At 44.1% G+C, this 27,510-nt stretch overlaps 2 protein-coding genes across 2 annotated transcripts; one reads left to right on the forward strand and one right to left on the reverse strand.

Moving 5' to 3' along the window:
- Positions 1 to 1,677: 1,677 nt before the first annotated feature.
- Positions 1,678 to 26,028, forward strand: arfgef3 (ARFGEF family member 3). Its single transcript, XM_025061121.1, has 42 exons — positions 1,678 to 2,184; positions 2,773 to 2,830; positions 8,853 to 9,314; positions 10,365 to 10,416; positions 10,748 to 10,829; positions 11,024 to 11,164; positions 11,256 to 11,324; positions 11,996 to 12,112; positions 12,316 to 12,361; positions 12,514 to 12,598; positions 12,762 to 12,866; positions 12,998 to 13,110; positions 13,202 to 13,449; positions 13,541 to 13,653; positions 13,990 to 14,122; positions 14,210 to 14,751; positions 14,835 to 15,187; positions 15,449 to 15,624; positions 15,711 to 15,870; positions 16,007 to 16,396; positions 16,628 to 16,738; positions 16,813 to 16,951; positions 17,054 to 17,365; positions 17,677 to 17,810; positions 17,962 to 18,107; positions 18,251 to 18,430; positions 18,506 to 18,647; positions 19,181 to 19,303; positions 19,390 to 19,493; positions 19,635 to 19,779; positions 19,860 to 19,988; positions 20,157 to 20,333; positions 20,768 to 20,882; positions 21,192 to 21,294; positions 22,240 to 22,371; positions 22,499 to 22,611; positions 22,898 to 23,116; positions 23,203 to 23,374; positions 23,530 to 23,631; positions 23,833 to 24,224; positions 24,298 to 24,793; positions 24,983 to 26,028. The coding sequence occupies exons 3-42, from the start codon at positions 9,230 to 9,232 to the stop codon at positions 25,172 to 25,174; spliced, it is 6,888 nt and encodes a 2,295-aa protein (XP_024916889.1). The 5' UTR covers positions 1,678 to 2,184; positions 2,773 to 2,830; positions 8,853 to 9,229; the 3' UTR covers positions 25,175 to 26,028.
- On the reverse strand, positions 4,757 to 7,639 carry LOC103387021 (5-hydroxytryptamine receptor 7). Its single transcript, XM_008321511.3, has 2 exons — positions 6,836 to 7,639; positions 4,757 to 6,593 (listed from the first exon to the last, which is right to left on the reverse strand). Exons 1-2 carry the CDS (start codon positions 7,399 to 7,401, stop codon positions 5,699 to 5,701), a joined length of 1,461 nt encoding a protein of 486 aa, XP_008319733.1. The 5' UTR covers positions 7,402 to 7,639; the 3' UTR covers positions 4,757 to 5,698.
- Positions 26,029 to 27,510: the final 1,482 nt, after the last annotated feature.

Raw genomic sequence — 27,510 nt, forward strand, 5'->3', positions numbered from 1 at the left:
ATCATGAAAATGTGTGTTTTTTTCCTCATACTCTGTCTTCCCTTTAAAAAAATAGGATTCACTGATTAGAGTTCACTGTGAATTCACCAGCTGTAGGAGTTAGTGTTTGAAGTTTGTTTGTTAGTTTCAGTATGTGATGAACTGGTCAACTGTCCAGGATGTACCTCACCCACAGGAGAGGGAATCCGAACACACACACACTCCTGACTCTTCCTGTCCTCCATCAAATACCCTGTGATGGATGATACCTGTTTGTTTTGAACATAACACTAATAAGACTTTTTTTTTCTCCCCCTTTCTCACCCCCTCAACCCATTTAATCTTTTGTCCTCCTCTTTTCCCTCTTTTCTCTTCCTTCTGTTTACCTGTTTTCTCTTCTGTCCCTCTTCACCGATGAGAAAGAGCCCTCAGACCAGTAGTAGGCGTTGTATGCCTGATAATGACAGTGATTGGATGAGAGGAGGAAATAAGACGAGCTAATGAGGAGGAGAGCGGCTAATTTAATTTTGGAGGCAGAAGAGGACAAAGATGAAGACAAACGTTCTTGTCTCCTCTTGTTATTTCCTGTCTTAGTCTCCATGTCATTTGTTCAGATCTGACCTCAGTTCAGTTTCAACATTTTACTGACATTCTGTGTAGTTCCACCAGAAACCTCAGGGCGGGGCTACCGGCAACTGGTGTTGTGCTTCTCACTGAACGCAGGGGGCGCCATTTTAAGGTAAGAACTCGAAGTAATTTTAACCGTAAGTAATTATTTCTGAATTAATAACCTTGTTTTCTTATTTTTCATTTACAGGGTCATATTTATAGAAGAACTTCTATGTAAGTATGGAGTTAATTTTCTTTTTAAAATTAACTTGAGGACAAAGGGGAGAAAAGAAAATTCTCACTGTAGGAAATAACATAAATAAACACCTGAAGTCAATTGGTGCAAGAAGAAATACAACTGAACACATGCTTGTCTCACTGTAGGAAAAAACATAAATAAACACCTGAAGTCAATTGTGAATGTGATTGGGCTCCTGTTTGGTGAGCAACAAGACGTTTTAGCTAAGGGCCTAATTATTTGCACTACTGGATGCTAAAAAATAATTGTGTTTGGTAAAAAAACAAATCTGATAAATTGAAGCAGTAACATGTCAACAATTTTTTTAACAGTTTAGAGAAATACTTCTATTATTTTTATAATTTTAAAATTATTTTTTCTATGATGATTTTTAAAAGATGACATTACATTTTATTGTTATTAGTCCAGAAATAAAATCAAATATGTAAAAAGGCCTCCAGGAGACTTTTCAAGGAAACCACAGATGGAGCAACTGTGTTTTGTGAGTCTCTCTGTACAAATGTATGTTGGTTAAGTGTTTGCTCAGAGAAATTATAAACAAAACATTTGTTGACAGCACAGCATTGACTTTGTGTCTCCTCTATCACATAAATGTGAGCCTTTGCCCAACGGCAAATCTGTTGCTGAAACTTGCTGACGGTTTTTTAATTTGTAATTAAAGTAATCAAAGTGTTGTTTTTAAACTTGTGTACTCTATTATTTCCTTTCTCCTATTTTCACAGCCTTCCCAACTGTGACGAAGCTGCTGAGGATTGAGATCTCATCAGATCTCTCTGAGGAAAACACATTAATACACAGCTTCTGTGTGTGTGTGTGTGTGTGTGTGTGTGTGTGACAGAGAATTTGAGAGATAGCGGTCATGAACCTTCGTCAGTTCTCAGAAACACTAATGGAATAAAGAGAGAATGAGAAGAAAAGAAAAAGATGGATTAGAAAATGCTACTTTTGTGACTGTATTTTTTTAAAGAGACATTGTCAATGTCACTTACATAACAAACAGACAGGAGGCATCAGCCTGCTCACAGACAGAGTGATAATTGATTCGATCAGCACCATGGACAGCGGCCATGCCAGAAAGAGACAGAGGCTACAGTCTCAGTGCCATGGACAGTGCTCATCTTAGGAAGACAGTGGAGATTAGATCAGCACCACGGACAGGGCTTATCTCAGTGGAACGAGAAGGAGAAGAATCAGCACCATGGACAGCGTTGACACGGGAAAGAAAGCAATCAGTCCCATGGACAGCGGTGATGCAATGTCGAAAAGAGTCAGCACCAGGGACAGTGTTGTCACAGGAAGGAACAGCCAGAACGAGATGTTCAGCAGAGGCCTTCAAGGTAATTCATGCCAATGAATTCATGCCAAACCTCTAAACTGAAGTTGTACTCGAGGAATGCCCCCCCCAAATATGAAATGTATAAAATGACAAGAAAATGTATTCCCCTCCTAAAGTGTTCATTTCAGAGAGACACGGGAAAGTACAAAATCAGCACCACGGACAGCGTGGAGGCAGCACAAGCTGGCCCCTGAGAAAACCACCATCATAAATCATGTTCTCAGAGCTGAGACCAGTTTTTAACATACTGTACGTTTAATAAAATATGATCCTTCGTTTGAAGTTTGTAAACCTGTCAATCTCCACGACCCACAGAGACAGTTGGACTGTAGCTGCTGGTCTACAGAGTGTGTCACTGAAAAAAAATCAAAATCACAGAAGCTCATATAATCTCTCTTGGTCCGAGTGAGACTCTGGTTCATTCTTTGTTAATGTACAGCTGTCAGGTTGTTTTACTTCTGCTCTCTCTCTCTCTCACACACTCTCACTCCCTCTCTCTCTCCTGTTATTTTCTACTTACATTAATTTATGAATGATGTTGTTCAACTTACATTAATTTATGAATGATGTTGTGTTTTATGTCTCTCAGCAGTCGCTGCTGGTCACATGACCTGACAACGGACGCAGGACAGCTGGCCTCCCTGCAGGTAAGCATGTGTGTGTGTGTGTGGGTATGTGTGTGTTGATTTAAGATGATCAGTGCTGTGAACGTGTGAGGGAAATTAGGAGGGAAAAAAGATGGATGAGAACTTTTCCTTCAGTCTGCTGCTCAGCTCTGCAGTGAAGTGAATTACAACAGGCAGTAACAAAAATCAATTTTTGCCACAATTTCAGAGGCAGATGTTTCTTCCTGATAAACATTCCCCTCTCCGTACTGTACAAACTGGTTTCAGCGTAGTAATTAATCTGTCACTTCACACATTTACAACTCCCACTTCGAGTCTGTCCTCAATTTGCGTTCACGCTGGGCCACATGCAATTTGGACAATGTCCAAACTGCCCATAAAGTCCATGTTATTGTGTGATAACGATACCAATAACTATGATGAATAACTGATTCTTTGTGACCATAACCCATCTACCACATTAAATACATAATATTTATCCTGAAACTGAAAATGATAAACACACAAAAAATTTATTATAATTGTAATTATAATTAAATTAAGTTAATAACACAAATGTGGCTAGTAGGAGAAACAGCAGGTACCATAACCCATCTACCACATTAAAGACACAATATTTATCCTGAAACTGAAAATGTGGCTAGTAGGAGAAACAGCAGGTAAAGATGAACATCTGATAGAATCTACACAAGTTCAAAACATTAGACTTTACATCAGGAAAGCACTTTGAAGGTGTTGATTCACTGCTGCCTCCAAACACTCCAGTCTTTGAAATCCTCCATTTCCATAAACCTCCGACCACAAGGGCCAGCAGCAACAGAACGGTTCGTCTCTCCAGTAAGCTAAAATCAGTCATTTTTTCCCACATAGAGGTGAAGTGTCTGAGAACAAGATTTGTAGCAGTTTTTGAGTCAGAGGAAGGAGCCCAACACTGTGTGAACGCGTGAAGTCATGAAGTTGTGCTTAGATTCTCTTCGTGGCATTTGTGTTGCTCCATAAATATTTCCATCTCTGCAGCTAGTCATTTTTTCTTCTCTGACATCAGACTGTAATGAATATTTATTGGGACTCAAAGAGAGGCAGAGCGAGAGTGAGAGAGAGACATTCAGAGTCATTTAGAAACTTCAGTTTCCTGTTGGAAATGTCCCAGTCACACTGAGAGACAGGGGGAGAGAGATAAAATAAAAAACAAATCCACACACAACAAAAGATGGTCGTCAGGTGACTTTAATAAACTCTCCAAATCACTCAAAGTCATTACATTGTCATCACACTATGCATTTGCTTTCAAATAAACTTTACATTTGAATTTTGTCATGACAAAATTGTGAAAACTAATAAATAGTACTTTTTTTATTAACACAAAGAAAATAAAATCAAAAAATTTAAATCTGACCTAAATGTTAATGACACCACTGCAGTGTCTGTCACAGACTAAATTAATTTGCAGAAGAAAATTAAAAACTGTTTAATAATTTAAAAAAAATGTCTAATTGATGTTATGAATGCAATTCATTTAGCATTATCTTTTATCATAATCAACCGTCAAAGAACTCTGTGTTTTACCAAAATACCATTTCAAGTTAACAAGGACTACTAAGCAGTTACACCAATAATAGATAATCAGTGATATCCAAATGATATCAATATGAAAATAACAGTTTAAATCTCTGTATTGGAAAATAAACATTAAATTATTAGATTTTGGGTCTCTAAATCCCCCAGCGCAAAACTTTGTCCTTCTGGAAAAAGTTTCAGTGATTAAAATGATAAACACAGGACAAGACAGGAAGCGTGGCCTACTTTAACAGTTATGGTTAATTCATTTTGAATTAGTCAAAGCTTGGCAACACAGAAAAGAATCTTAATATTAAACAGAGCGCATCTTCTTCTTTTTTAAGTATTTAGTTGTGTTATGGCAGCATGAAAACCACTTCTTTCCAGAGGACAGCAATGCCATTTAAAATAAGCAGATGCTAACTGCTGAGCTAATTAGCATCAATGTAAACAAACAAACAGTTTTTTTCCTGTGTTTTAGAATTAAGTAAACAGTTATGTAACGGTGGTTAAATAACAGGGCAAACTGGGTGAAGTGATTGTGAGTCAGAATCCGTTGTATCTGTGGTCTGATATTGTCGTATTGACTTTGTGTGTTACTCTCAGGACAATCTGCTCCAATAGGACAACATCATAGACTGTGTATGTTATAGCCAATCCTTATTTACACTGTGCTTCTCCATGTGCTGTAACCTCCGTTGAATGACTGTAGTGACAGTCAGTCCTTTTGTGCGAAAGTTTTATCTTGGCAACGTCAAGTTTTGCTCCGTTTGGGAGTACCTTTAAAATTACCGTTTGTTCAGAGACCACGTTTGAAAATACTGTTACAACAACATCCTACAGTGTGTCATATTATCACCACGGTGAACAATATACATAGTGTGTGTAGATAGGAGGAGAGACTGTGTGATCCACAGCTAGGATCGTCCAATAAGAGAAAGTACGCAAGTAAAATCTCTGGACTTTTTTTTTTTTAAAGTAAACATCATTTAATCTCCAGACTTGACCACTGTGCGGAACCAGACAACTTTGTTTTTGTTACTTAATTTGTGACTTTCACACATCTGGAACCACGGTACTCTAGCTGTGGGTTTGTCCTACAAGCAAAGCAACCGTTGAACTTCGCTGCCATTGCTGCTCTGTGCACAGAGGCTCTGTCCTGACACGTGCCTTTGGTTCGGCACATTTTAAAGAACACCGTCCTGTCTGCTCCTGTTCTGCTCCTGTTCTTCTTGGTTCCAACTCTTTGCAGAACATTCAGGATCCTGGCAGCACCACTGCCACGTGACCTTTCATGGTGGTACTCATTTGGGAGTGTAAATGTTGTCGCTGCTATGCCACGTCACTGTCGGGCCTTTCCACCAGCTTCAGCGCCTCGTGCATACCCACTGCTGACAGCTTCCTGTTGATGTTCCTGTAGCGGCAGCGCAGCAGGTTGCTGTAGGTGGTGCGCAGGTCACGGTTAAAGAAAGCATAGATGAAGGGGTTAATGAGACAGTTGGCATAGCCCAGCCAGAGCAGAGTCCTCTCCAGCCACAGTGGCACGCAGCTGCACTCCACGCCGCAGACAAAAGGCCGAGCAGTGGACACCAGAAAAAATGGCAGCCAGCAGAAGGTGAAGGCGCCGACCACGATTCCAAGGGTGGCTGCTGCCTTCTGCTCCCGTTTGAAGATAGACTGGTTTTTCCTTTGGCGTCGCTGGTGGTGGTGGTGGTCACCAGTCTTCAGAAGGCGGGAAACTCGGGAGCTGCATTCCTCTTCCACCTCACGCTGAAGCTTTAGTGCTGCTGCTACACAGTCCAGGCTCTCCTCCTCCTCCTCAGGCTCCACCACCTCCGTCCCTTCCACACTGGCCGTTTCTCCAGACTCTGGCGACTGCAGGACCCCGAGCCGTCCTTTTGCCCGTGGTCCTGCCACCTCCCCCTCCCTAGGAAACCCTGTGATGGTGTGCTTGGCGGCGCTGAGTTTTGCAGCGCGGTAAATCCTGTAGTACATGAACAACATGACGGACATGGGGATGTAAAAGGCTACGGCCGTGGAGTAGACGGTGTAGCCCAGGTCCTGACTGATGAGGCAGACGCTGCCGTCGTTGATGTTCTGGGCCCAACCGAACAGTGGGGGCAGCGTGATGGAGGCGGCGAGCAGCCACACCGACACGATCATCTTTGCCATGCAGCAGCCATTCTGACGCACGGGATACGTCAGGGGTTTGGTGATGCCCAGATACCTGTGACCAAAACAGATGGAACCAGTTCAGGATGTTGTCTCCCTCATCATTCAGTCCATGCAGACAATCAGTGATTATCACTACAGTATAGATGAGGTTAAATTGAACTTTTTTATGTTCAGATTATAATTTAATGTTTAAAAAGTTTGTCAAGTGGAAGAACAGACAAACATTCACAGACTGGAACAGACAGATTTGATCAGTTAATCTGGGTCAGTCCGCGTGTCCCCCCTTTGTCTCACCTGTCGATGCTGATGACACACAGCGTCATGATGGACGCGGTACAACACATCACGTCCATGGCGATGAAAACGTTACAGAAAAACTGACCGAAGATCCACTGACCACCGATGAGGTCCGTGATGCTGACGAAGGGCATGACGGCGAGCGCCACGGACAGGTCAGCCATCGCCAGTGATACAATCAGGTAGTTGGAAGGTTGGCGCAGCTTCTTGACGAAGCAGACCGAGATGACCACCAGCAGGTTCCCGCAGATGGTAGAGAGCGTCAGCAGCGTCAGCGCACCGCCGATCAGAACCTTCTCCGCAGGTCCGTAGTTCAGGATCTGCTCCCCGCAACGCGTTCCGTTCGTCTCCATCACCCAGGTCTGAGTGGAGGATGCGCAGGGATGCGTTGTCGCCGCTGCAGCTGCCGCAGCTGCTGCCGCCTCCGCGGCGTTCTGTGCGATCTTCCGCAGACGCGGTGCCAAAGCCTCTGACAGCAGAACGCCCGCATCCGCGCCAGCGGTTCGCGCAGAATTCATGGTATCGGTTCCAAAGGTTCCGTTACTCAGTGCCACCACGACCATGCTTCCACCGCGGAGACCGGCTCATTCGTACATGTGGAGCCCGACCCGCTGCTGACATGGACGCGCACAGATGCTGTCCTCACGTGCTCCTTTCACAAACTCCAAACCACTCTCCGCTGCTTCTATTTACGCACACGCGAGTCATTGCGCACGAGCCACGGCGTGGCAAAAATCTTAATATACACGAACTCTGAAACGTGGGAGTGACCAGTCTGTGGAACCAAAACCTCTGAAAGGAGCTGCAATCATGTGCCCAAAAACTTTGACATGTGACGTCAGAATGTCTCATAGACATCCTATAGGCTGCAGTAAGGAACGGTCCACATGCGTGTCCACACACAAACAAGCACGCACACAAACAACAGCATCCTGAGCCATAAAGGACTCCTTCACGCTACGCGTAATTACGCACGGCGAGACTCCCTCTCTCTTCCTCTCTCTCTTTCTCTCTCTCTCTCTTCCTCTCTTTTACACCAGTGGTGAAATTTGAGACACATTCGAGTGTCAACATAACGTAAATATTGAAGAAGATGATAATGTGAATCAAGATGGAAAAAAAGATCAAATTGAGAACGTGGATAAATAGAAAAGAATTAGAAAGTATTAAGATAAAAATATTTAAGTACATTAAGACGGAGTTGAAAATGGTGACTGCGTTTAAAGTGAGAGGTGAAGGTGGACATTAAACCACCAATGAAAGTCATGTTGAGGTGTAAAAATATAATTAAGGATGTTTATGATGACGAGGTGAAGATGACGGTCAAGGTGACAGTAAAGATGAACGTAAAATCAAAACGAGGATTTAACGGTGGCTGAGCTATTAATGAGGATTACATTGATGTTGGGATAAAATGGAGATTAAAATAAGCTTACGGGTAAAATGAGGACGAAAATCAGTGCACGCACAAATTGCTGATTAAATTAGGATAAGGTTGAAGATAATTAAAAAAAATCAGTTTCCTGTACGTCTGTACCAAAGACACCACCTCATCCTCTCCATCCCTTTGGTCTGGGGTAACTTCGTTACCATCGTCTCTCTGTTTGTAGAAAAATACAGAGGCGCGCGGCAGTATTAATGTTTGGGACAACAGCGACCTCACGTGGTGATAGAACCCCACTGCATGGCATTTAAAGTACTGGTTTGACAAGTGAAATGTGTCCATTTGGGTGTGTTTGTGAGAGAGAGAGAGAGAGAAAGACGAAAAATCCAACACACACTGTTTGCTCTCTGTGGTAAACAGTGTAAGTGTCGTGTTTCAACTTTAAAGTCACTGCCACAAATCAATGGCCTCCTGTTCGAATTGACTCAAGTTAATTTTATTTCATGGCATTTGTGTGAATATAGACACAAATTACTCTAATTTTTCCTCTGGTTTCAGGGATTTTTATTATTATTATTAATTGTTTGTTTTTTTAAATAACATTTGCCATTAAATGCTTTTATTGTGAAGGCGCTCACTTCCGGGATTTCCCAGCCTGGAACAGCGGGTTGCCGGTTTGAGGGAAAAGGAGTAGGAGGAGCAGTGCCCGCGGCCAACCGCGGAACCGGATCTGGATATTTCGGAGCAGTGGCAGCAGATTTCCAGACAGAAGAAGGAGCTGAGGAAGAAGAAGTGAGCGCTGAGCGAAAGCTCTGATGGGGCCGAGCTGCGTAGCTGTTTCTGCGGTTTACAAGCTGTGCAGCACATCCGGTTTTTCCTCCACCTGCTGAGGCACATCATCATTGGCTGCTGCCTGGGAATGACTCATCACCAGCGGGACACACACGTTCCGTGTCCGATTCATTAACGGTTCTCTGGACTTGGATTCCTCACACAGAAAAAAAAACATGGAGGAAATTCTTAAGAAACTCCACAAAGACGCTTCCGGGCATAAGCACAAAGCAATCCGCGACGCGAGCGTCTCTGCTCGGGGTAAGTGGCCGGGATAGTCCTCTCCTCCTCCATCATCGACGTTATTCTCCACCTTCTTCATCATCATCTTCATCCTCATCCTCCACCCTGCTGTATCCACCTGCTGCACACACACCATTTTTGATATAATCTCTATCATTATTCAAATCGTTTTTAACTGTTTCCATAAATGCAAATATTAACGTTGTCCGTTTAAGTCACAGTATTGTTAACCGGCCATTACAATACCAATTATTTTTATTGGATTTTTTATTATTCCTTTCAAAGTGTATTGCTATATTCCGTTTCTCTTGGTTTTGTAACAAAACCTTTTCATTTTACTATACATTTCACCTAAAAAAACCCCAACCATATAGTGTTTACATTTCCCAGGGTTGCACCCTGTGACCCTGAAAGCTGCTTCAGCTGCAGAAGTTTAACAGGTCCAGATGAGCTGCACATCCACAGGAGTCTTAAGTTGTTAGATGGAAATGTTGTGAGACCAGTTACCTTCTGATCTTCAGGAGGTTTCAGTAGTTACCGTGTGTAAACAAAGACAGGCGTCTCCACCTGCTTAGTCCACAGTGTAAACGAATGAAAGAAGTGGAAAACAACGAGAGAGAAAGTTAAAGGTGTTTACTCTCAGCTGAAGCACCAAGGAAGGAGGGGTGAGAGAGAGAGAGAGAGAGAGATGAGCAGTTTAAAATATTTATTTAGAGGAGATAGAAATGTGCTGGACTGAACATGTAATGAAATATTTCAGTTAAAAACTGCCAAAGCTAAATCACAGAATATTTAAATCAGTCATTAAAAATATTTTTATACAAATATTTCATTTATTTCACTATCTAATGCATTGCTGTGATGCCTCCCGAGGCCCACACTCACATTAAAAAATCTGCTGAGTCATGGTTCAAAATGCATCCAAAATATTTGTGCCTTTTTATGCCTCTCTCTCTCTCTTTCTCTTACTCTCTCTCTCTCTCCCTCTCTCTAGCTCCTTCTCTTCATGTTGTAAATAATTCCTAACCTGTCTTTCATATTCTTTCTTTTTTGTGTGTTAAACACCAGAGATGCTGGAGTCATACAGCAGATCGACTGACATTTCTGCATCTAAGATGAGGTGAGTCAGCAGATTATACAGTGACATAAACAACACCACTAACATCAACACGACACCAACATCAACACAACTGACTACACACAGTTACTGAGCCTTAAGACCTGTTACGGCACAGCTACGAGACTTAAGTTTTATTTAGCTTAGCTTAGTTTTCAGTAAGGAGAGATGATGAATTAAGATTTTTAAAAAAACTTATTTTACACTAAAACAATGTCAGAAAAATTGTAATATTGTTATTAAAATTTGTATTTTTTTTTACATTACTAATAATACTAATAATGGTATTAAATGTTATTAACAGAGAAGTGTGTTTGTGTTTATGTGTGTCCAGAGAGTGTTGTCTGCTACCACTGCAGATGGCGCTGGAGTCCAAAAACACTAAACTGGGACAAACAGCCCTGTGTGGGATGCAGGTATGTGGTAATCTGTGCCATTTCCTTCTGTAAAAGTAGCAGACAAGTTTAAAAAAAAGTTAAGGTTTACAAAAAACAAACGACTTAGTTGAAAAAAAATCTTAACACTGCACTTGTATATGGCTTTAGTAATGACAGTTAGCAGTGATGTGATGAAAATTGACCTGCCCTTCTTTGTTCCTTTGGCCAATCAGAAGCTGCTGTGTGAAGACAGATTTGTGGGTGGAGTCAGCATAGATGTGGAGACTGTGGAGAAGCAGCTTCTCACACAGATGTTGGAGGCTCTCAGAGTGACACCATCTCTTCATGAAGACCTGCAGGTGGAGGTCATGAAGGTAGAACAACTCACCAGAAAAACTCTGGCCAAAGCCGATTGGATGATTCTCTGTCATGTGACCCCGTTCATACATTTGTTTCTATGTGCAGGTCCTGCTGTGCATCACTTACTTACCGAATTTTGACATTAACGGTGACGCCATCCTAAGGATCGCTGAGGTATGACGCATTTAGATTCATGTGGTAAAGCGGTAGTTCATCGACTGACATGTACTGACAGGTGAAAACATGGCTGCCTGTGCAGATACACTCCATTATCCCCTCAGAGCAGCAGCAGGTTGACCGACTAAAGTCCATTAGCAGTTCATAAATAACTGGTCCACATCATGTGTTAATGGGCCACGGTCTAATAAACATACAGTCTGGATTCTAATGCAGATGATGTGATGATGAATTTATTGAATGTCTTTACATCAGTTACAATAAAAACACTGTAAAATAATTCAATATAATAAATATTTGATGCACACAAGTCAAGAGGTCTAGCAGAATTTTATAGAATAAAACCAAAATGAGTTTTCCTAAAATTTCTGGTACTAATTTGTTTTAGACCAAGTACTAATACTGAACAGCCTTTCTCCATGTGCATCTTTCCATCAGTGTGATGCAGGTTCTTACCATGGTTTACTAAACATCAATTTCACACACAGTCCTGACTTCCTACTGACAATAACCCTCATCTCAGTGTGGTCTCCATGGAAACCTGTGATGTCATGGAAACCACTTGTAAATCTCTATGGTCACCGTTTCATGTGAGTCATGATGTGGCTTTGTGTGACTCAGATGTTAAAAAAAAGTGTTTGTGTGTGTGTGTCTTTGTGTCTTTTTAGGTATGTATTAACACCTACCTGTCCAGCTGTCACCAGCGCAGCATCAACACAGCAGTCAGAGCTACACTGAGCCAAATCCTGGGAGACCTGGCCCTGCAGCTGAGACACAGACAAGAGGTCATCCAGTCAACACACACACACACACACACAAAGATAAACCTGCAAGTTATGCATAAAGATTTAAACTCTAATTTATAAACCACTTACTTTTCTCTGCTGCCTCGTGTGGTCATTTTGTGTTACTGAGATACAGTGTATATATGTATATAATTATAAACGTAAACAGACGTGACAAAGACACTCCTGCTGCTTGTCTGCAGGGGGCAGAAGGAGATGAGATGACGTCACTGCCGCTGCAGAGGAAAGGTGAGTGTGCACGAGTGTCTGTGTGCACGTATGTGAGCATATTACATTACTGAGGTCGGTGTAAAGAAATGATTGTCGGTTATTTATACACACATTAAACTGCAGCTGCAATGCAGCAAAATGACTGTGTGCCTTTGTGTGTGTCCACGCAGACGTTTCTCCCACCAGTCAGGCTCTGTGTGAGGACGTGGTCACAGTTCTGACTGTCTTCTGTGAGAAGCTGGAGTCAGTCGACAGGTCAGGCGTAATTAGGATTTCAATACTTTATGTTTTTAAGTCGTGAAAGAAAACGTTGTAGCATAAACAAACCTGACGTCTAATCTAGGAGATAAAGCAAAAACAAATGTATCATTCTGTCATTTACCATTAATTTTTACAGTATGTTTTCCTCTGACCTCAGTGAAAACCAGATGCTGCAGCTCCTTTATCTGGAGTCCATCCTGTCCATGCTCAGCAGTTGTCCTCCCACAATGCACCTGTCCAGAGGTTTCACAGACCTTGTATGGTGAGACACCCACATCTGCAGTGTTTCTGTTCCACACATAATGGGATGTTTCTCCCAAACGTTTTCACAGTTATGTCCTCCTCCTCCTCCTCCTCCTTCTCCTTTCGTCCTATTTCTACTTCTTCTCTCAGGAAGCAGTTGTGTCCTTCCCTTGTGGCTCTCATGGGAAACCCCGTTAATGATAAGACCATCACCTCCCACCACAGCCACATGGGGGCAGCAGAGAGAGAGCGCCTTAGCCTAGGTATATGGCTTCGCTTATTTCAACACTAACTTTGTAAAAATGTGTCAAAAATCATTCTTTTCAATTCTTTTTGTTTTTATTTTAAAATTAGGAATTCACCAGGAGACTGAGTCCGGTGTCAGCGGGCTGTCTGACCAGGGCCGGGGGTCGGGCTGCTCCTCCAGCGCCCCAGCCAGGATTGCCCCGGTGGTGCGTACAGTGTGTTACATTGCGGCTGAGCTTGTGCGTTTGGTGAACTGCGTGGAGTCGATGAAGCCGGTGTTACAGTCGGTGTATCACCGTATCCTCCTGTATCCGCCCCCTCAACATCGCACTGAGGCTGTGCGCATCATGAAGGAGGTTGGTGGTTAGGTTATCAAAACAGACACACACTCAGACAACTGTTAGTCACACGTAAAGGTTGTGATGACGTTGTATAAATGTGTGACAGATCCTGGGCAGTCCTCAGCGGCTCTTTGACCTCGCTGGTCCATGTGTGGCCGAACCTGAAACCAGGAAGCGTTCTTTCACAAAGAGGAAGTCGCACCTGGACCTGCTGAAACTGTCAGTGACTCCTCTCTCTCCCGGTTCAGTCTCCAAGCATAGTTTTAAAGCCATAATGTCATGTGCAAAGCGCATTTGAGATTAGTTTTTGAAGTGTATTTATATACATCACTGATGAACAGTGAGCAGCGACTGCACTGAAGGCCCTGAAAAATAATCATTGCCAAACTAGTTTATAATTTTAAAAAACATTCACTGTTTTATCTTGCCTTTATTTATATTATAAGAAAAATAGGGTGTTAAACCACTTTGTAAAACCAAGCTCACACAAAGGCCTCATGATGACACAGAGCTCAGGACTAATGTTTACATTTTTATTTTTTCATGTTGTGGCAGAGTGATGGACGGGATGTCGGAGGCATGTATGAAAGGTGGTATCGAGGCGTGTTTCTCCTCAGTCTCCTGCGCTTGTGCCCTCCTTGGTGCTCTGGACGAGTTATCGCAAGGGCGGGGCCTCCAGCCTGAGCAGGTTTGTCTGGAAATCAGCAATGTTTATGAATATTTAATATTTGAGTTTTTGTGGTCAGTTGGTAATGCTGTATCTCTGTGTCGTCAGACAAGGCTTCTGATCAGACGATTGGATGACCTTAAAGAGGGGCCGGAGTCCACACGGGAGTCTATGGAGATCAATGAGGCTGACTTCAGGTGGCAACGACAAGTCTTGTCGTCTGAGCAGCCGCCGTGGGACTCCAACTTGTGCAACGTCCCTGGTGCCACGGAGCCCAGTCCTGACATCAGCATAAGCATCACCACTGAGACAGGACAGACGACCCTGGGCCTGGAGGTTGTGGGACGTGCCATGGGAGCAGGTCACACCACGCCTGAGGAGGATGTTCGCCTACCGTCGCCTTCGCTGTGTTGTGACGAGGAGGATGAGGATGTGGAGCCTGGCCACAGGGCAGGGCAGGCAAAAGACGGAGCAGCAGCAAGGAATGGTAGAGGGAGGAGTGGGAGAGGAGGAGTGGTGGTTCCTCCAGATGTGGTCCAGAGGAGCCACGCCCATGTTTACCCTGACATCACCAACTTCCTGTCTGTTGAATCCAGAGCGAGGACGCACCATCACACTGGAGCATCGCGCTACAGTGAGAGTAACTTCAGGTACAAGAGCGTTCAGATGAAAGTAGGAGTAGGAGTGTACGTCTGTTTGTTCCACCTGTTAACCTGTCAGGTGTTATTTTCAGCATGGAGGAGCAGGATTTGTCGCGCACTGAGTTCGATTCCTGCGATCAGTACTCTATGGCGGCAGAGAAAGACTCCGGTCGGTCTGATGTTTCCGACATCGGCTCCGACAATGTCTCTCTGGCTGACGAGGAGCAGCAAACGCCAAGAGACTGCACGGCCCAGCGATCACTCCGCACGGCTGCATTGTCACTGAAACTGCTCCGCCACCAGGAGGCGGATCAGCAAAGTGCAAGGCTCTTCGTCCAATCACTGATGGGACTGCTTACACGGCTGCTGGGACTCACCACGACAGCGGAGGTTGATCTGGCGCTTCAAAACTTTTCATCCAACTTCTGTTCTGGACTGCAGGCCGGTGAGTGTTTTCCTTTTTTTTTTTTTTACAGCTCTAAAAGAAAAAAATGATTGTGATAAACTATTTCAAAAACACATGTCCTGAGAGAATTGGGAAAAGTTTCATTTCTGGATCCCATAGACATACATTAAAAAATCCCATAAATTAGAAAATGAAGAAAGTTTTTGACACATTGTTTTGGTCACATTAGTTCATCTCCCACTTTTTATCAACATTCTATTGCCCCCACTCCTCTCCTCCCCCCTCTCTCCCTCCCTGCAGGGGGAATCCGCTCTCCTGGTTTGGAGGCCAGCGATGCTCTGAGCTGCCAATCACTGATGAACGCAGACGGACTTTACCTGGTGTCGTATTACGCTCTGCTGCTCAACCTGAAGCTGTGCTGCTGCGACTTCTACAGACGGCGAACTTTACCGCCAACGCTTGGACTGGTGAGAGAACGAGAGAGAGAGAGAAGCCAGCTGTGATGTCACTGGTAACTAACAGGTGTGTGTGTATGTGTGTGTGTGTGTTATTACAGTGTTTTTTTGCCCGTGTGATCCAGAGCAGCGGCATCCTTGTGGTTTTATCACAGGCCTGGATTGAGGAGCTGTATCACCAGGTGTTAGAGCGCAACCTGCTGGGTGATGCTGGACACTGGAGCTCAGCAGAGGAACACACACTGCCACTCATTACAATGCTAACAGGTACACAGTGATACACACACAAACACACACTGTTTTTTATGTAATGCAGACTTTACTAAATAACAGACCCAAATTATGTCAGTGTCATTTTAGGTCAGTGAATTGTTCATTAAAATTTACCACTTGTTCTTCTCAGATATTGACGGTCTGGGCAGCAGTGCGATTGGTGGTCAGCTGATCAATCGCTCGTCCACTCACTCTCCCCTTGGCTGTGACGTAGTTAGCAGTGACGCAGTCACCGCAGGTGAGTTTAGCTTCGTCACACATAATTATCAACACATCCACTCTTTTATATCATCTGTATTTTTGTTTTTTTTGTTTTTTTCAGGATCGTCCAGTTCCCGTTTTGTCCTCACCGGCGTCTGGAAGAACTTGATGGACGTTCTGTCCACGCCCCTGACGGGTCGCATGGCGGGCAGCTCACGCTCGCTGAGCTTCAGCAGAGAACAGAGTCAGAGGGAGAGGGACGCCATCTGTCTGAGTCTGGACGGTCTCAGGAAGGCTGCCGCTCTCAGCTGCTCTCTCGGTAACTGAGAGGCCACTAGTGTTTAAGAGTGGTACTGCATTTCAAGTTCAAAGTACTGTGTAGAATAGCTTTTCTTCTGTTGTTACATTTTTAATAATACATAATACATTTTTCTCCTCTTGCTGTATGACATTGTTCATTTTGGTGTCTCATGGTTGTTATGTAAAGAAATTGTGAAAAGTGCTGATCCAGCAGGTGACATGTTGTGGTTTGTCTGTCCTTGTCTCTCAGGGGTGGCAGCCAACTGTGCTTCAGCGTTAGCACAGATGGCTGCAGCTTCCTGTGTTCAGGAGGAGAAAGAGGAGAGAGAGACAGCAGAGAGTGGAGATGCCATCACACAAGGTGTGAGGTCACACACACACACACATTCAAAAATGTCTTCCTCTGCCTTTAAACATGTGTTTTTTTTTGTCCAGTGAAGCAGCGTCTGGAGCAGATGTCTCGTCCTTCTGGTGTCCGTCTTCACACAGCTCATGTCCTGTGTATGGACGCCATCCTAAATGTAGGACTGGAGATGGGCAGCCACAACCAGGACTGCTGGACTCATGTGTTCAGGTACATGAACACACTCACGCACACACTTGGTGTATGATGTGGTGCTCCATCTAGCTGTCAAATGTTATAATGATGCTAACCTGACGTCACCCCCCCCCCCAGGGTCAGCGAGTACATCAGTTCGTTAGAACACGCCCACTTCAGCGACGGCTCTTCTCTGCCGCCTCCGTCGTCACTCACCACCTTCTCACAGCAGAGCGTGGACGTGGCTCTGGACCTGAGCACCGGGGATGAGTCCAGCCCTGAGGTTCTAGACCTGAACTTGAGTCATCCTGTCCTTCAGCCTGTGTCTGTCCACCAGCTGCTGAGGGACAGCGCCACCTCAGGGCGCCACCTTGACCTCAGAGCAGGCAGTCTGATGAGTGGAAGTGCTGCCTCCAAGGCCGTGTGTACGCTGTCCACACAGGCTGACAGGTGAGAAGCTGAAGTGATGATACTGCCCCCACTGTTTGGTTTCTGTACTGCTGTGATGTCACTCCACTCCTGTGATGTCACCAGACAACAGTGGTGTTTCTGCACCTCTGTGTGGTCACTGTACTGTGGTGACTGCACCATAGGTATGTTAATGCAGAGCTGGAATGTAACTGCAATGAGGTGATGTCTGAACACAACCTGCAGGTGGCGGAAGCACAACAAAGTTACAAATGAAAGGTTTTGTATTTAGTACTGCATGTTTATGTGTGTGTGTCTGTGTGTGTGTGTGTGTGTGTGTGTGTTTACCGCAGGTTATTTGAAGACGCAGCCTCCAAACTGAACCTGGTCGGTTTGGTCTTTTTCCTGCAGCAGCTCAGGAAGGCATCTCAGTCTCAGCTCTTTGACTCGGTCACTGAGACTGGAGACTATTCACTAGCCATGCCAGGTAAATATACACGAAATATACTCCAGACATATACTACACAAACACACGGCACAAAAACACCTGGGATAATAATACCTAATACCATTCGTTGGTGAATGTATGTCAGTGACATTGAACCTCAGACTTGTGTTTTTTGCGGTCTGGTCAATAGGTGAAGCTAAGTCCACACTGGAGCACCGCAGCGCCCTCCATCTCTTCAGACTGGGTGAGGCTATGCTGCGGATTGTGAGGAACAGGAACCGCCCCCTGCTGCACAAGATGAGGGCCTGGAGTGTGGTGGCGCCACATCTAGTGGAGGTCTGGAACTGTCGGCAACTTCAGTGACAGCCGTCTTTTAGTTTCTACTTTCATGTCTTCATTAAACAGCTCCCTTCTCCTACAGACTATCAACTATATCACACAAACAGAAACCTCAACTTCTTCTCTTCCTACCTCTGCAGGCGGCATGTCATAAAGAACGCCACGTGTCCCAGAAGGCCGTGTCGTTCATCCATGACGTGTTGACAGAGGTGCTGTCCAGCTGGGCGGAGCTTCCGTACTACCACTTCAACGAGGCCCTCTTCAGGCCATTTGAGCACATCATGCAGCTCGAACTGTGCGACGAGGACGTTCAGGACCAGGTGAGGGCTTCTCACTGAGAGACCAGTGATGTTAGAGCTTGAGTCACATGACTGATGGTGTATTCCTGTCTGCAGGTGGTCACGTCCATTGGAGAGCTGGTGGAGATGTGTTCTCCTCAGATCCTGTCCGGATGGAGGCCGCTCTTCAGCGCTCTGAGAACTGTCCACGGGGGGAAAACTGACACCAAGGAGTATCTGCTTGGAGAGTACGCCATGGGTAGGAAGGAAATCCAAAACCACCACATGGACACAGAGAGAACACTGAGTTCTCTTCTGTTCCTGCTGGTCTTTATTCTCTCCTTTTTTAAATTTACTTTCCTCTTTCTTTAACTACCGTATTTTTTGACAATAAGTCACCCTTTTTTTCATCCTTTGGCTGGATTATTCTTAGGTGCAACTTATATTTTAAAAAATATAATATCACATGTCCGTTATTTTCGCACGGACGGCCGCTAGAGGGCACTGTTGTGACTTATACTCCAGAGCGACTTGTATATGTTTTTTTTGGCTGGTGCGACCTAAACTCTGGAGCCACTTATAGTTCGAAAAATACGGTGCTTATTTTCCTTCCCTTTTACTTTTCCTACTCTCATCGACTCTTCTTATATCTCTCTGTTTCCTTTTTTAAACCCTCGCCTCTTTATCTCTGCCACTTACTGTACCCCATGTCCCAGTCTTCTCTTCTTTTTGACTTGTATTGTATTTTACCGTTACCATCTCTGTCTTCTTTTCTTGTCTCCTATTGGGCAGGTAAATCCCAGGCTCCGGTCTTTGATGTTTTCGAGGCTTTCATAAACACAGACAACATCCAGGTTTTTGCCAACGCTGCCACTGACTACATCATGTGTCTGATGAAGTTTGTCAAGGGCTTAGGTTTGTCTCCTTGACACGCTGTTTCAACACTGATGACATCACAGGTGTGATGAATGTGTCATGATTTTTTTGCGCTGTGTGTTTAGGAGAAGTCGACTATAAGGAGATTGGAGACTGTATCCAGACGTCAGGTCACAGTTCCACTGACCTCTGTCTTCCAGCCTTAGATTATCTGCGCAGGTGTTCCCAGGTATAAAGTCTTTCCACTTCATAATTGTGGTGGTATTGTTTTTTTTTTTTAAAAATTCAGTTTCAATTTCAATTTTTATCAGGCGAGCAATTTGAAAAAGAGGATTTTCAATAACCTGAGGGATGTTTGATTTAATCACAGCTGCTTGCAAAGATATACAAGATGTCATCCAAACCGGTCTTCCTGGGGGCGCGGCTTGCCAGTTTGCCAATGAGATCACAGGAACGCTCAGTCAGCAGTGAGGATGGGATGGACTGTGTCCTGCAGGAGTTTGATGACGATACAGGTACAGACACGGTGTGTGTGTGTGTGTGTGTGTGTGTCCTGGCCTCTGCTTCCTGACCTTAATGTCTCTGTCTGTGACAGGTCTGATCCAGGTCTGGATTCTGTTGCTGGAGCAGCTGACAGCTGCAGTTTCCAACTGTCCTCGAACACATCAGCCTCCAACACTAGAGCTGCTGTTTGCACTGCTGAGAGAGGTCTCCTCTGTTCCAGGTAAAGCCTTGTTGCTGACGGGCGAATAATTATGTGATTTTCATTTAATTGAAATTAATAGGATTATACACTCAAACAAATACACGACTAAATAATAACAAAAAAAATATGGACACTGAAAAAGTGGAATATTTGCTGACCATCTCTGATGACTACTTTTTCATCCAGGTCCAGGCTTCGCCCTTTTTGCTGTCATCCAGCTTCTACTTCCTGTGATGTCACTCTGGCTGCAGCGTAGCCATGGCGACCACTCATACTGGGACATGGCAGCATCGAACTTCAAACACGCCATTGGTCTGACATGCGAGCTGGTGGTGGAGCACATCAACACCTTCATCCACTCAGGTTTAGGACAAACACTGACCAACTACACTGTAGTACTGTGATCTTTTTAATGTCATGTAAAGTTTTATGATCCATCAAAGTATCTGATAGTCACTTATATAAAGTCTGTTTGTGCCACATCATCATAAGTTTTTAAATTTCACTTCACAGTTGTTGATTATAAATGAGGAGTTAGAGAGCCCTCTGCTGGGTGATAGTTGTTGATTATAAATGATTGATTGTTAGCCAAAGGAGTTAGAGAGCCCTCTGCTGGGTGATATCGTAATTACTGTAGATCAGAAGTATTTTAAAAACAATTAAAGTCAGTTTGATGACTTTTTGGCTTGAACACTTCTACACACTCAAGGCCCTGAATTGGTGGAATTGACTTCATTGGTTCTTTAGTTGTTGATTTGTTGTTTTGTTCACACCTGGATTGTTATTCTGTGTCACAGACATGGGCTACGAGTCTCTGATAAACCTGATGTTGAAGGACCTGTTTAAGCTGCTGGTTTCCTGTGTGTCTGAACCTGCTGAGGTCATTTCAAGAGTGGGCTGTTCCTGCATCAGGTAACCACAGCCAACTTCACCAAGTCCTATTAAACAGAATATTTCAAAATTACTAATGCTGTACAAAAATGGAATACCCTGGTGTACCTGTTTTATTATCCATAACATGTTGGTACCAGATAATTTAATGTGTTTTATAAATTATTGATCTGTTTTAAAAGTGTTTCTTAAACACCGTTAGACATTTACTGTAAACCTTTATACTATTTGTTTTCACACCAAAAATGTAAATGTTCATTACACATGTATCGTCCATGAGACATGTCGACCCCATGTTTGATTGTGACTCCTCCTCTTCCTTCTTTGCAGATATGTGCTAGTCACAGTTGGTCCAGTCTTTACGGAGGAGATGTGGCGTTTGGCGTGCTGTGCCCTGCAGGACGCTTTCACTGCCACGTTAGAACCAGTCAAGGTCAATTCATGAACAATAATACAATTACAATTATGACCTTTTACCTTTATTTAAGAATGCACGTTTGAGCATGTTTTTACCAATACATTTATTTCCTTCCTGTATTTTTATTTTTTTTTAGATATTTACAATCATCAATCTGCAGTGCAGGTTATTGATAAGGTTTGTTTGATGAATGTGCTGTGAGAACATGGTGTCACTGTGGTAGATCACAGACCAACACACTGAGCTGCTGTTGCTCCACTTCAGCTCTGTGTGTGTGTGTGTGTGTGTCAGTTGCATGACTGACTTCTGTTTAAGCAGCTTTAGAGCTCAATGCAGGTTTTTTTCCTGCATGTCAGAGTCAGAGATGATAATGTTTTGTCCCCACTGACAAATTTTCTGAGCTTGTTGACGACTGTATTTGTTCACTGAGAGACTCCGTCAGTCAGTTGAAATGTTATTATATTGTCATTTTGCTGTTTTAAATCCTTGTTTTATATTTAGCAGCTCCTCTGAGCTAAAATCACCAATTGTCTCTATGGACCTCGATGGAGGAGGGAACGCGGTAGATTATGCTTTCACACATATTAACACCTGACCTCTCTGACTGAGTAAGTCAGGCCACCATCCCTGTGACAGGAATAATTCTGTTTTAAATCCTCACATTTCCACCATGAGGTCCATTTAGAAAATGGTGGATTTTATCTCACAGAGACACAGGGGCTGTTGGTGTTCTGCTGCCACAAAGGAGGTCAAATACTGAAGTCGGAGGCAGCAACAGTCAAAAACTTAGCTGTGATGTTAAATCACACAATTTCTCTTTGGGTTGTGGTGTGGGAGAGTTAGTGGTCAAGAAAGGCGGTCCGACACAGACATGGAGTAGTCCACAGACTCCATAGACTTACACAGTCGCTCTATAACAGTTTGTTATAAAGAAAGATGAATCTCCTCCTCCTTCCACAGAACCTCCTGGCCTGTTTCCATAGCGGCTCCGACAGTTTTTCAGGTGACGCCTGTGAGGTGAAGGTTGCGGCACCTTCTCCGTCTCCTTCAGCCGAGGCCGAGTACTGGAGGATCAGAGCCATGGCTCAGCAGGTGAGGAGCAGCAGCAGCAGCAGCAGCAGCAGCAGCGGCGGCAGTGGTGCTGAGTCATGATTGTTGATGTGGCAGAGTCTCAGTCAGATGAGTCTTCATTAACTGACGTGTTGTTTCTCTGTGTCAGGTGTTCATGTTGGATTCCCAGTGCTCCCCAAAGACGCCCAACAACAAGGACGGTTTTGAGCATGCCCAGTCCTGCGTCCTCATCATCGAACTCCCCGGTCAGCCGCAAAAAAGGTGACACCGCTCATGTTTTCCTGATAAAATGGAAAAAATAGGAATTGTGAATAACATTCCACAAACATTTCAGTGTCCGCTGTGGCATTAGATAAAAACACAATTTGTTTATCTTTCTATTCTTCTGTTCTTTCTGCTGCATTTCAGGAACTTTCTATTGTTCTGTTCTTTCTGCTGCATTTCAGGAAAATTGGGTGAGTTCTTTTGAAAAAAGACTATTCCTGAAATGTTTTTGAAGCGAGATTAAAACTAATGAAAGATCTTTGTTGAACGTTTGTCTCTTTAGCATCCCCTTCAGGACCATCGTGGTCAGCCTCCTGTCACACCAGGTCCTCCTGCAAAACCTATATGACCTCCTGCTGGAGGAGTTCATCAAACAGCCTGAAGGTCAGGACAGAGTCACACCTGTGACCTCTGACCCCGGCAGACCCTCTGCAGGCTTCCTACGCTATATCTCCATGACCAACCTGGCCATTATTCTGGACCTACTGCTGGACTCCTACAGGTCCATCCAGTGCCTTCCACTGAGGATAATCACTTCCATGGTCTGGTCTGTTTCAAGAATGTTCTGTTTTTGTTTTGTCCCAACAGGACAGCACGGGACTTTGACACCCGGCCAGGTTTGAAGTACCTGCTGATGAAGGTCTCAGGGGTTTGTGGCGCGGCTAACCTCTACCGGCAGTCTGCTATGAGTTTCAACCTTTACTTCCAGGCTCTGCTGAGCGCCACCCTTAGTCAGGCTGAGGGCATGACGCCGCAGCAGGTACAACCGACATACATTCGGCTTCGTGACTTTCATTTGTTATACAGCAGAGGGCGCCCACGGAACAGTTAGTTCTGTGGCAGCAGCTTCCACTCCAAATATACACCTCAGTGTCACTGCAAGGACATTGAACGAAGTTTTGCTGTTGTCATCAGGTTAAGAGGATTTTGCACGAAGAAGAGGAGGGGAGTTCTGACTCCTCCCTCCCTGGATCTGCGTCATCAGAGGACGAAGACATTTTTGAAGAGACTGCACAGGTAACATATATATACATATATATATACATATATATATATACATATATATATATATATATATATATGTATATATATATATGTATATTTATATGTATATATATATATATATATATATACATATAAATATACATATATATATACATATACACAGCAGTGTTTTTACTTCAGTCCCATTGTGATCTACATTTTCCTTCTCTACAGGTCAGTCCTCCTCGAGGTCGGAACCGACGGCGTCCGTGGCGAGTCCCTGTCCCGTCTCTCAGTGTGCCGCCCCTAGGTGGAGCTGACTGGGCTTGGCTTGTCAAACGTCTGTACAAACTTTGCATGGATTTGTGCAACAGCTACATCCAGATGCATCGGGATCTGGAGAGCACACTGGAGGAGACGGCCCCTCAGAGGGCCAGGGCTTCGGTTGGTGGAGGCGATCATGTGTTCTTCCTGCCTCTCTTCCAATCAGAGACCTCCACTCCAACATCTATAGGCGGGTTCTCAACCTGGGACACACCCTCTGAGGAAGGTGGATACAGGGCGCAGGTGGTGGAAGTCAGCGCAGCCTCACCTGGAGATGCGGCTACACCAAGTCCAGGGTTCAGGTCTGTGAGTCTGTCTCTGCTGTTGCTTCACTGCAGATTCTTTTAGTCTGACTATTTCCTGTCTCCACAACAGCACAGGAAGTCTACCTCACCACTTTCGCACTGCAGGAGAGCAGCGGGACCCCGGCATCACAGCAAGCTCTCTTGGAGGTGGTGGAGCATTAGGTGGTGTCAGCGGAACGGGGAGAAAAAAAGAATGGTGGGAAAACGCCAGTAACAAACTTTACACCATCGCGGCTGACAGGAGCATCAGTAAACTGATGATGGAGTACAAACGCAGGAAACAGTCACAGCCCCCGCCGCAGAGTCTGGTCAACATATTCATGAAGGAACAGGGGCGCACTGCCCCCAACACACCAGCAGGGGGAGTAGTCAGTGGTGAGAGGAGGGTCCCCACTGAGCCACAGCGACCATTGCAGAGACCACAGCAGCTTATTGACCAGCAGGGGCCTCCACTGAGACATTCTGTCAGCGCAGGACCAGAGGTTTTGCGGCAGGAGAGACCTCGGTCGGGATCCACCATCAGTTCCCACAACGTTTCCCTGAGGGACGCCGAGGCTCAGATACAGGTACGTTCATGTCTGTACTTTAACGAACTAACTTACAATTAGCTGTTACATGGACAGCCGTCAGTGACTGTCAATGTCAGGAATCATTAACACCCGTCTCATGTCATCAATGTCCAGTCAGATATATATTGATTGATCATGATGTCATCAGCTGCGTTAACTCTGTTCATCTCTGTTTTGAATCTGCAGGCATGGACTAACATGATGCTGACTTTTCTAAACCACACCCTCCTACTCTCAGACTCCGCCTTCATGGGTCTGCAACCTGTCCTCTTTCCTTGCCTCAGTCAGCTGACCTGTCACGTGACCGATGCCCGCGTTCGCCAGGCTCTGCGCGAATGGCTGGGCCGCGTTGGCCGGCTCTACGACATCACTTTGTGACGTCATAAGTTACACACCTGAATGTTTAAATGATGAATCACAACAGGGCAGTTTTGTTGACGTATGCGTTGACGCCCCCTGCTGTTAAGAGGTTGGGGGTGGCAGACAGTGACCTCACTAATAAGAGTGGAGGACCACCGTCATGTGATGGTGACTGACGGTAGAGAATGTCAGAGACAGCGATCCTGATCACACTTACTTATTCCTTTATTTATCATTTAAAATAATCCACAGCCACCTGACCAGTGTTCATCATTCAATCTGTTAGAGAGCATTATGGAGTAGAGCAGTGAATGATGGGTAACAGGACAAAGAGGAAAATCCACAAATCAAAATGTCAAGCATGTAACAGATACAAGAGAAAATTTGAATTTTTTTTTTTTTTTTTCAACAAATGAGGGTTTATCAGTCGCATCATTTGGGACATCATCAGCCGGAAACCAAAGATAAAGCCAAAGTGAAAAATCAGGAATAAAGAGACGGTTCAGATTGGTCATCTCATTACTTGGACAAGCTCGTGTTTTCAGACATTTCATTTGTCGTCATCTCCAATAAATATTCTGTTGTGACATTACGCTAACCTGTGTTAGCAAAACACTGCTGTGCCTGCTGTGTTTGTGAAATGTTAAAAAGCCAGCATTCTGTAAACTCTCCTTTGACTTGCTATCGCTACGGTGCTAACGCACAAAAACGTTGTTTTGCGGCAGTATTGCCTAATGAACCTTTAAATGAAAATCATTGGTCCAGTCTGTTGTTAATTTATTGCCGTTTCTTTGTTTGATGTGGTTAACAATGTCATTTAAATGTGTTTTTATTTCAACTATGTCACATCAATTATTAAATTATCATCTGATTTTCTTGTTGTTTCTTTATTAAGATCAATCCTGGAGAGTCCAGTTAAGATTGCTGTCTACAGCTGATGGTGGGAACTGCACCAGCTCATTAGGAGGAGGCCAGGTCTGCGGTAGAAGACGGTACATAACTCGTTTTTTTTTTTTTTTTTGTAAGTATAGACCGCTTAAACTAATTGGTCGGGTAGCTAAAGTTAAAGCGACCTAAACTTGTGCAGTTTTTAATCTTTGAATAATTAAGGGCTTTTAATGGTTTTCGCCTACGATACATGCTAATTAGCTATACCTCTTATACTTGACTGTGTGTCTAGGCAGAGCTGATAACATACTGTAACTACAAAGGATTACGGTTTGGCTAAATGTTAGCTTGAATTATAGCCAAAGTAGTTACAAAGAGGGCAACTGGACTGTCTTAGTTTCTTGAAGATGTTTCGCCTCTTCGTCCAACCGACTGCTGGAAGACGGAACGGTTGAATACCTGAAAGTGAGTCGTTGTAGTGATCACACCCAATAAAACAACACAGACCGACTCCCACCCAGTCAGGTGTGCCCCTCGGGTGACACTCGCCTCACAACACTTCAGTCCTGCCTGTGGTATTGGGTGTGGTCGCCTGCTTTGTTTTACTACAACAACCCCCATGCACTCCCTCCTCCTGCTGCTCAAGCCTTTGGCTCCTCCCACTGTGCTCCACCGTGCGTTTCTTTGTCTCCAGCCGTGCTGGATTGAGCCTGTGAACAGATGTTGTTCAGGATTAAATCAATGATGGACGAGTGATTTTAAACAAATCTGCGACTTTTTTTTCCTGCTTTTGAGTCGTCTGAACCTTCAGCTGCACTTTCATCTGCTTTGAGTTCCTGTGTGTCGGATTAAACCACCATCTACTGATTCAGTTCCATAATGTAGCTTAACATCGGTCAGCGCACCAATCCCCTGACACCATACACTGACTGAGTGTCTGTCAAAGCTATTTATATTTGTAACTGTACGTAATGTTGAAAGTCAGTCGACTGGTGTAGAATCAGAGCCAATCACAACACAAAGGAAGCACTGACATATATATTATATTATATTATATTCATGGTAACCTAAGAATAATACATATTTACATTTTCAATACACCACAGTGTACATGAACTATACCTTTGTTTTGTCTTGTTTCTGAAAACTGCCTGGAGGTTTTTATTTTTTTTTTGTTTTGTGTTTTTTGTGCAGGTGTGATTGTGTTGGTTTTGTTTGAAAGCAGTCTCAGCAAACTAAGGCCCACCAAACTTTTTCAAATTATATAATGTATTTATATTATCACAATACTTTTCCCTGCAATACCCATGTTTCCCCAATAGATGGTGTAGAAAATGATAAAAGCAATGTATCCTTTATGCATGACTGTTACATGTCATTTATCTTAGTTCACATGAATGCTCCATCAATCTGCTCCTGACGCCCCCTCCCCCGTTCAATTCTAGGACCAATTGTGGCCCGCGAGT

The sequence above is a fragment of the Cynoglossus semilaevis genome, chromosome 12 (genome assembly GCF_000523025.1).
Source record: "Cynoglossus semilaevis isolate Cse_v1.0 chromosome 12, Cse_v1.0, whole genome shotgun sequence".
NCBI lineage: Eukaryota > Metazoa > Chordata > Actinopteri > Pleuronectiformes > Cynoglossidae > Cynoglossus > Cynoglossus semilaevis.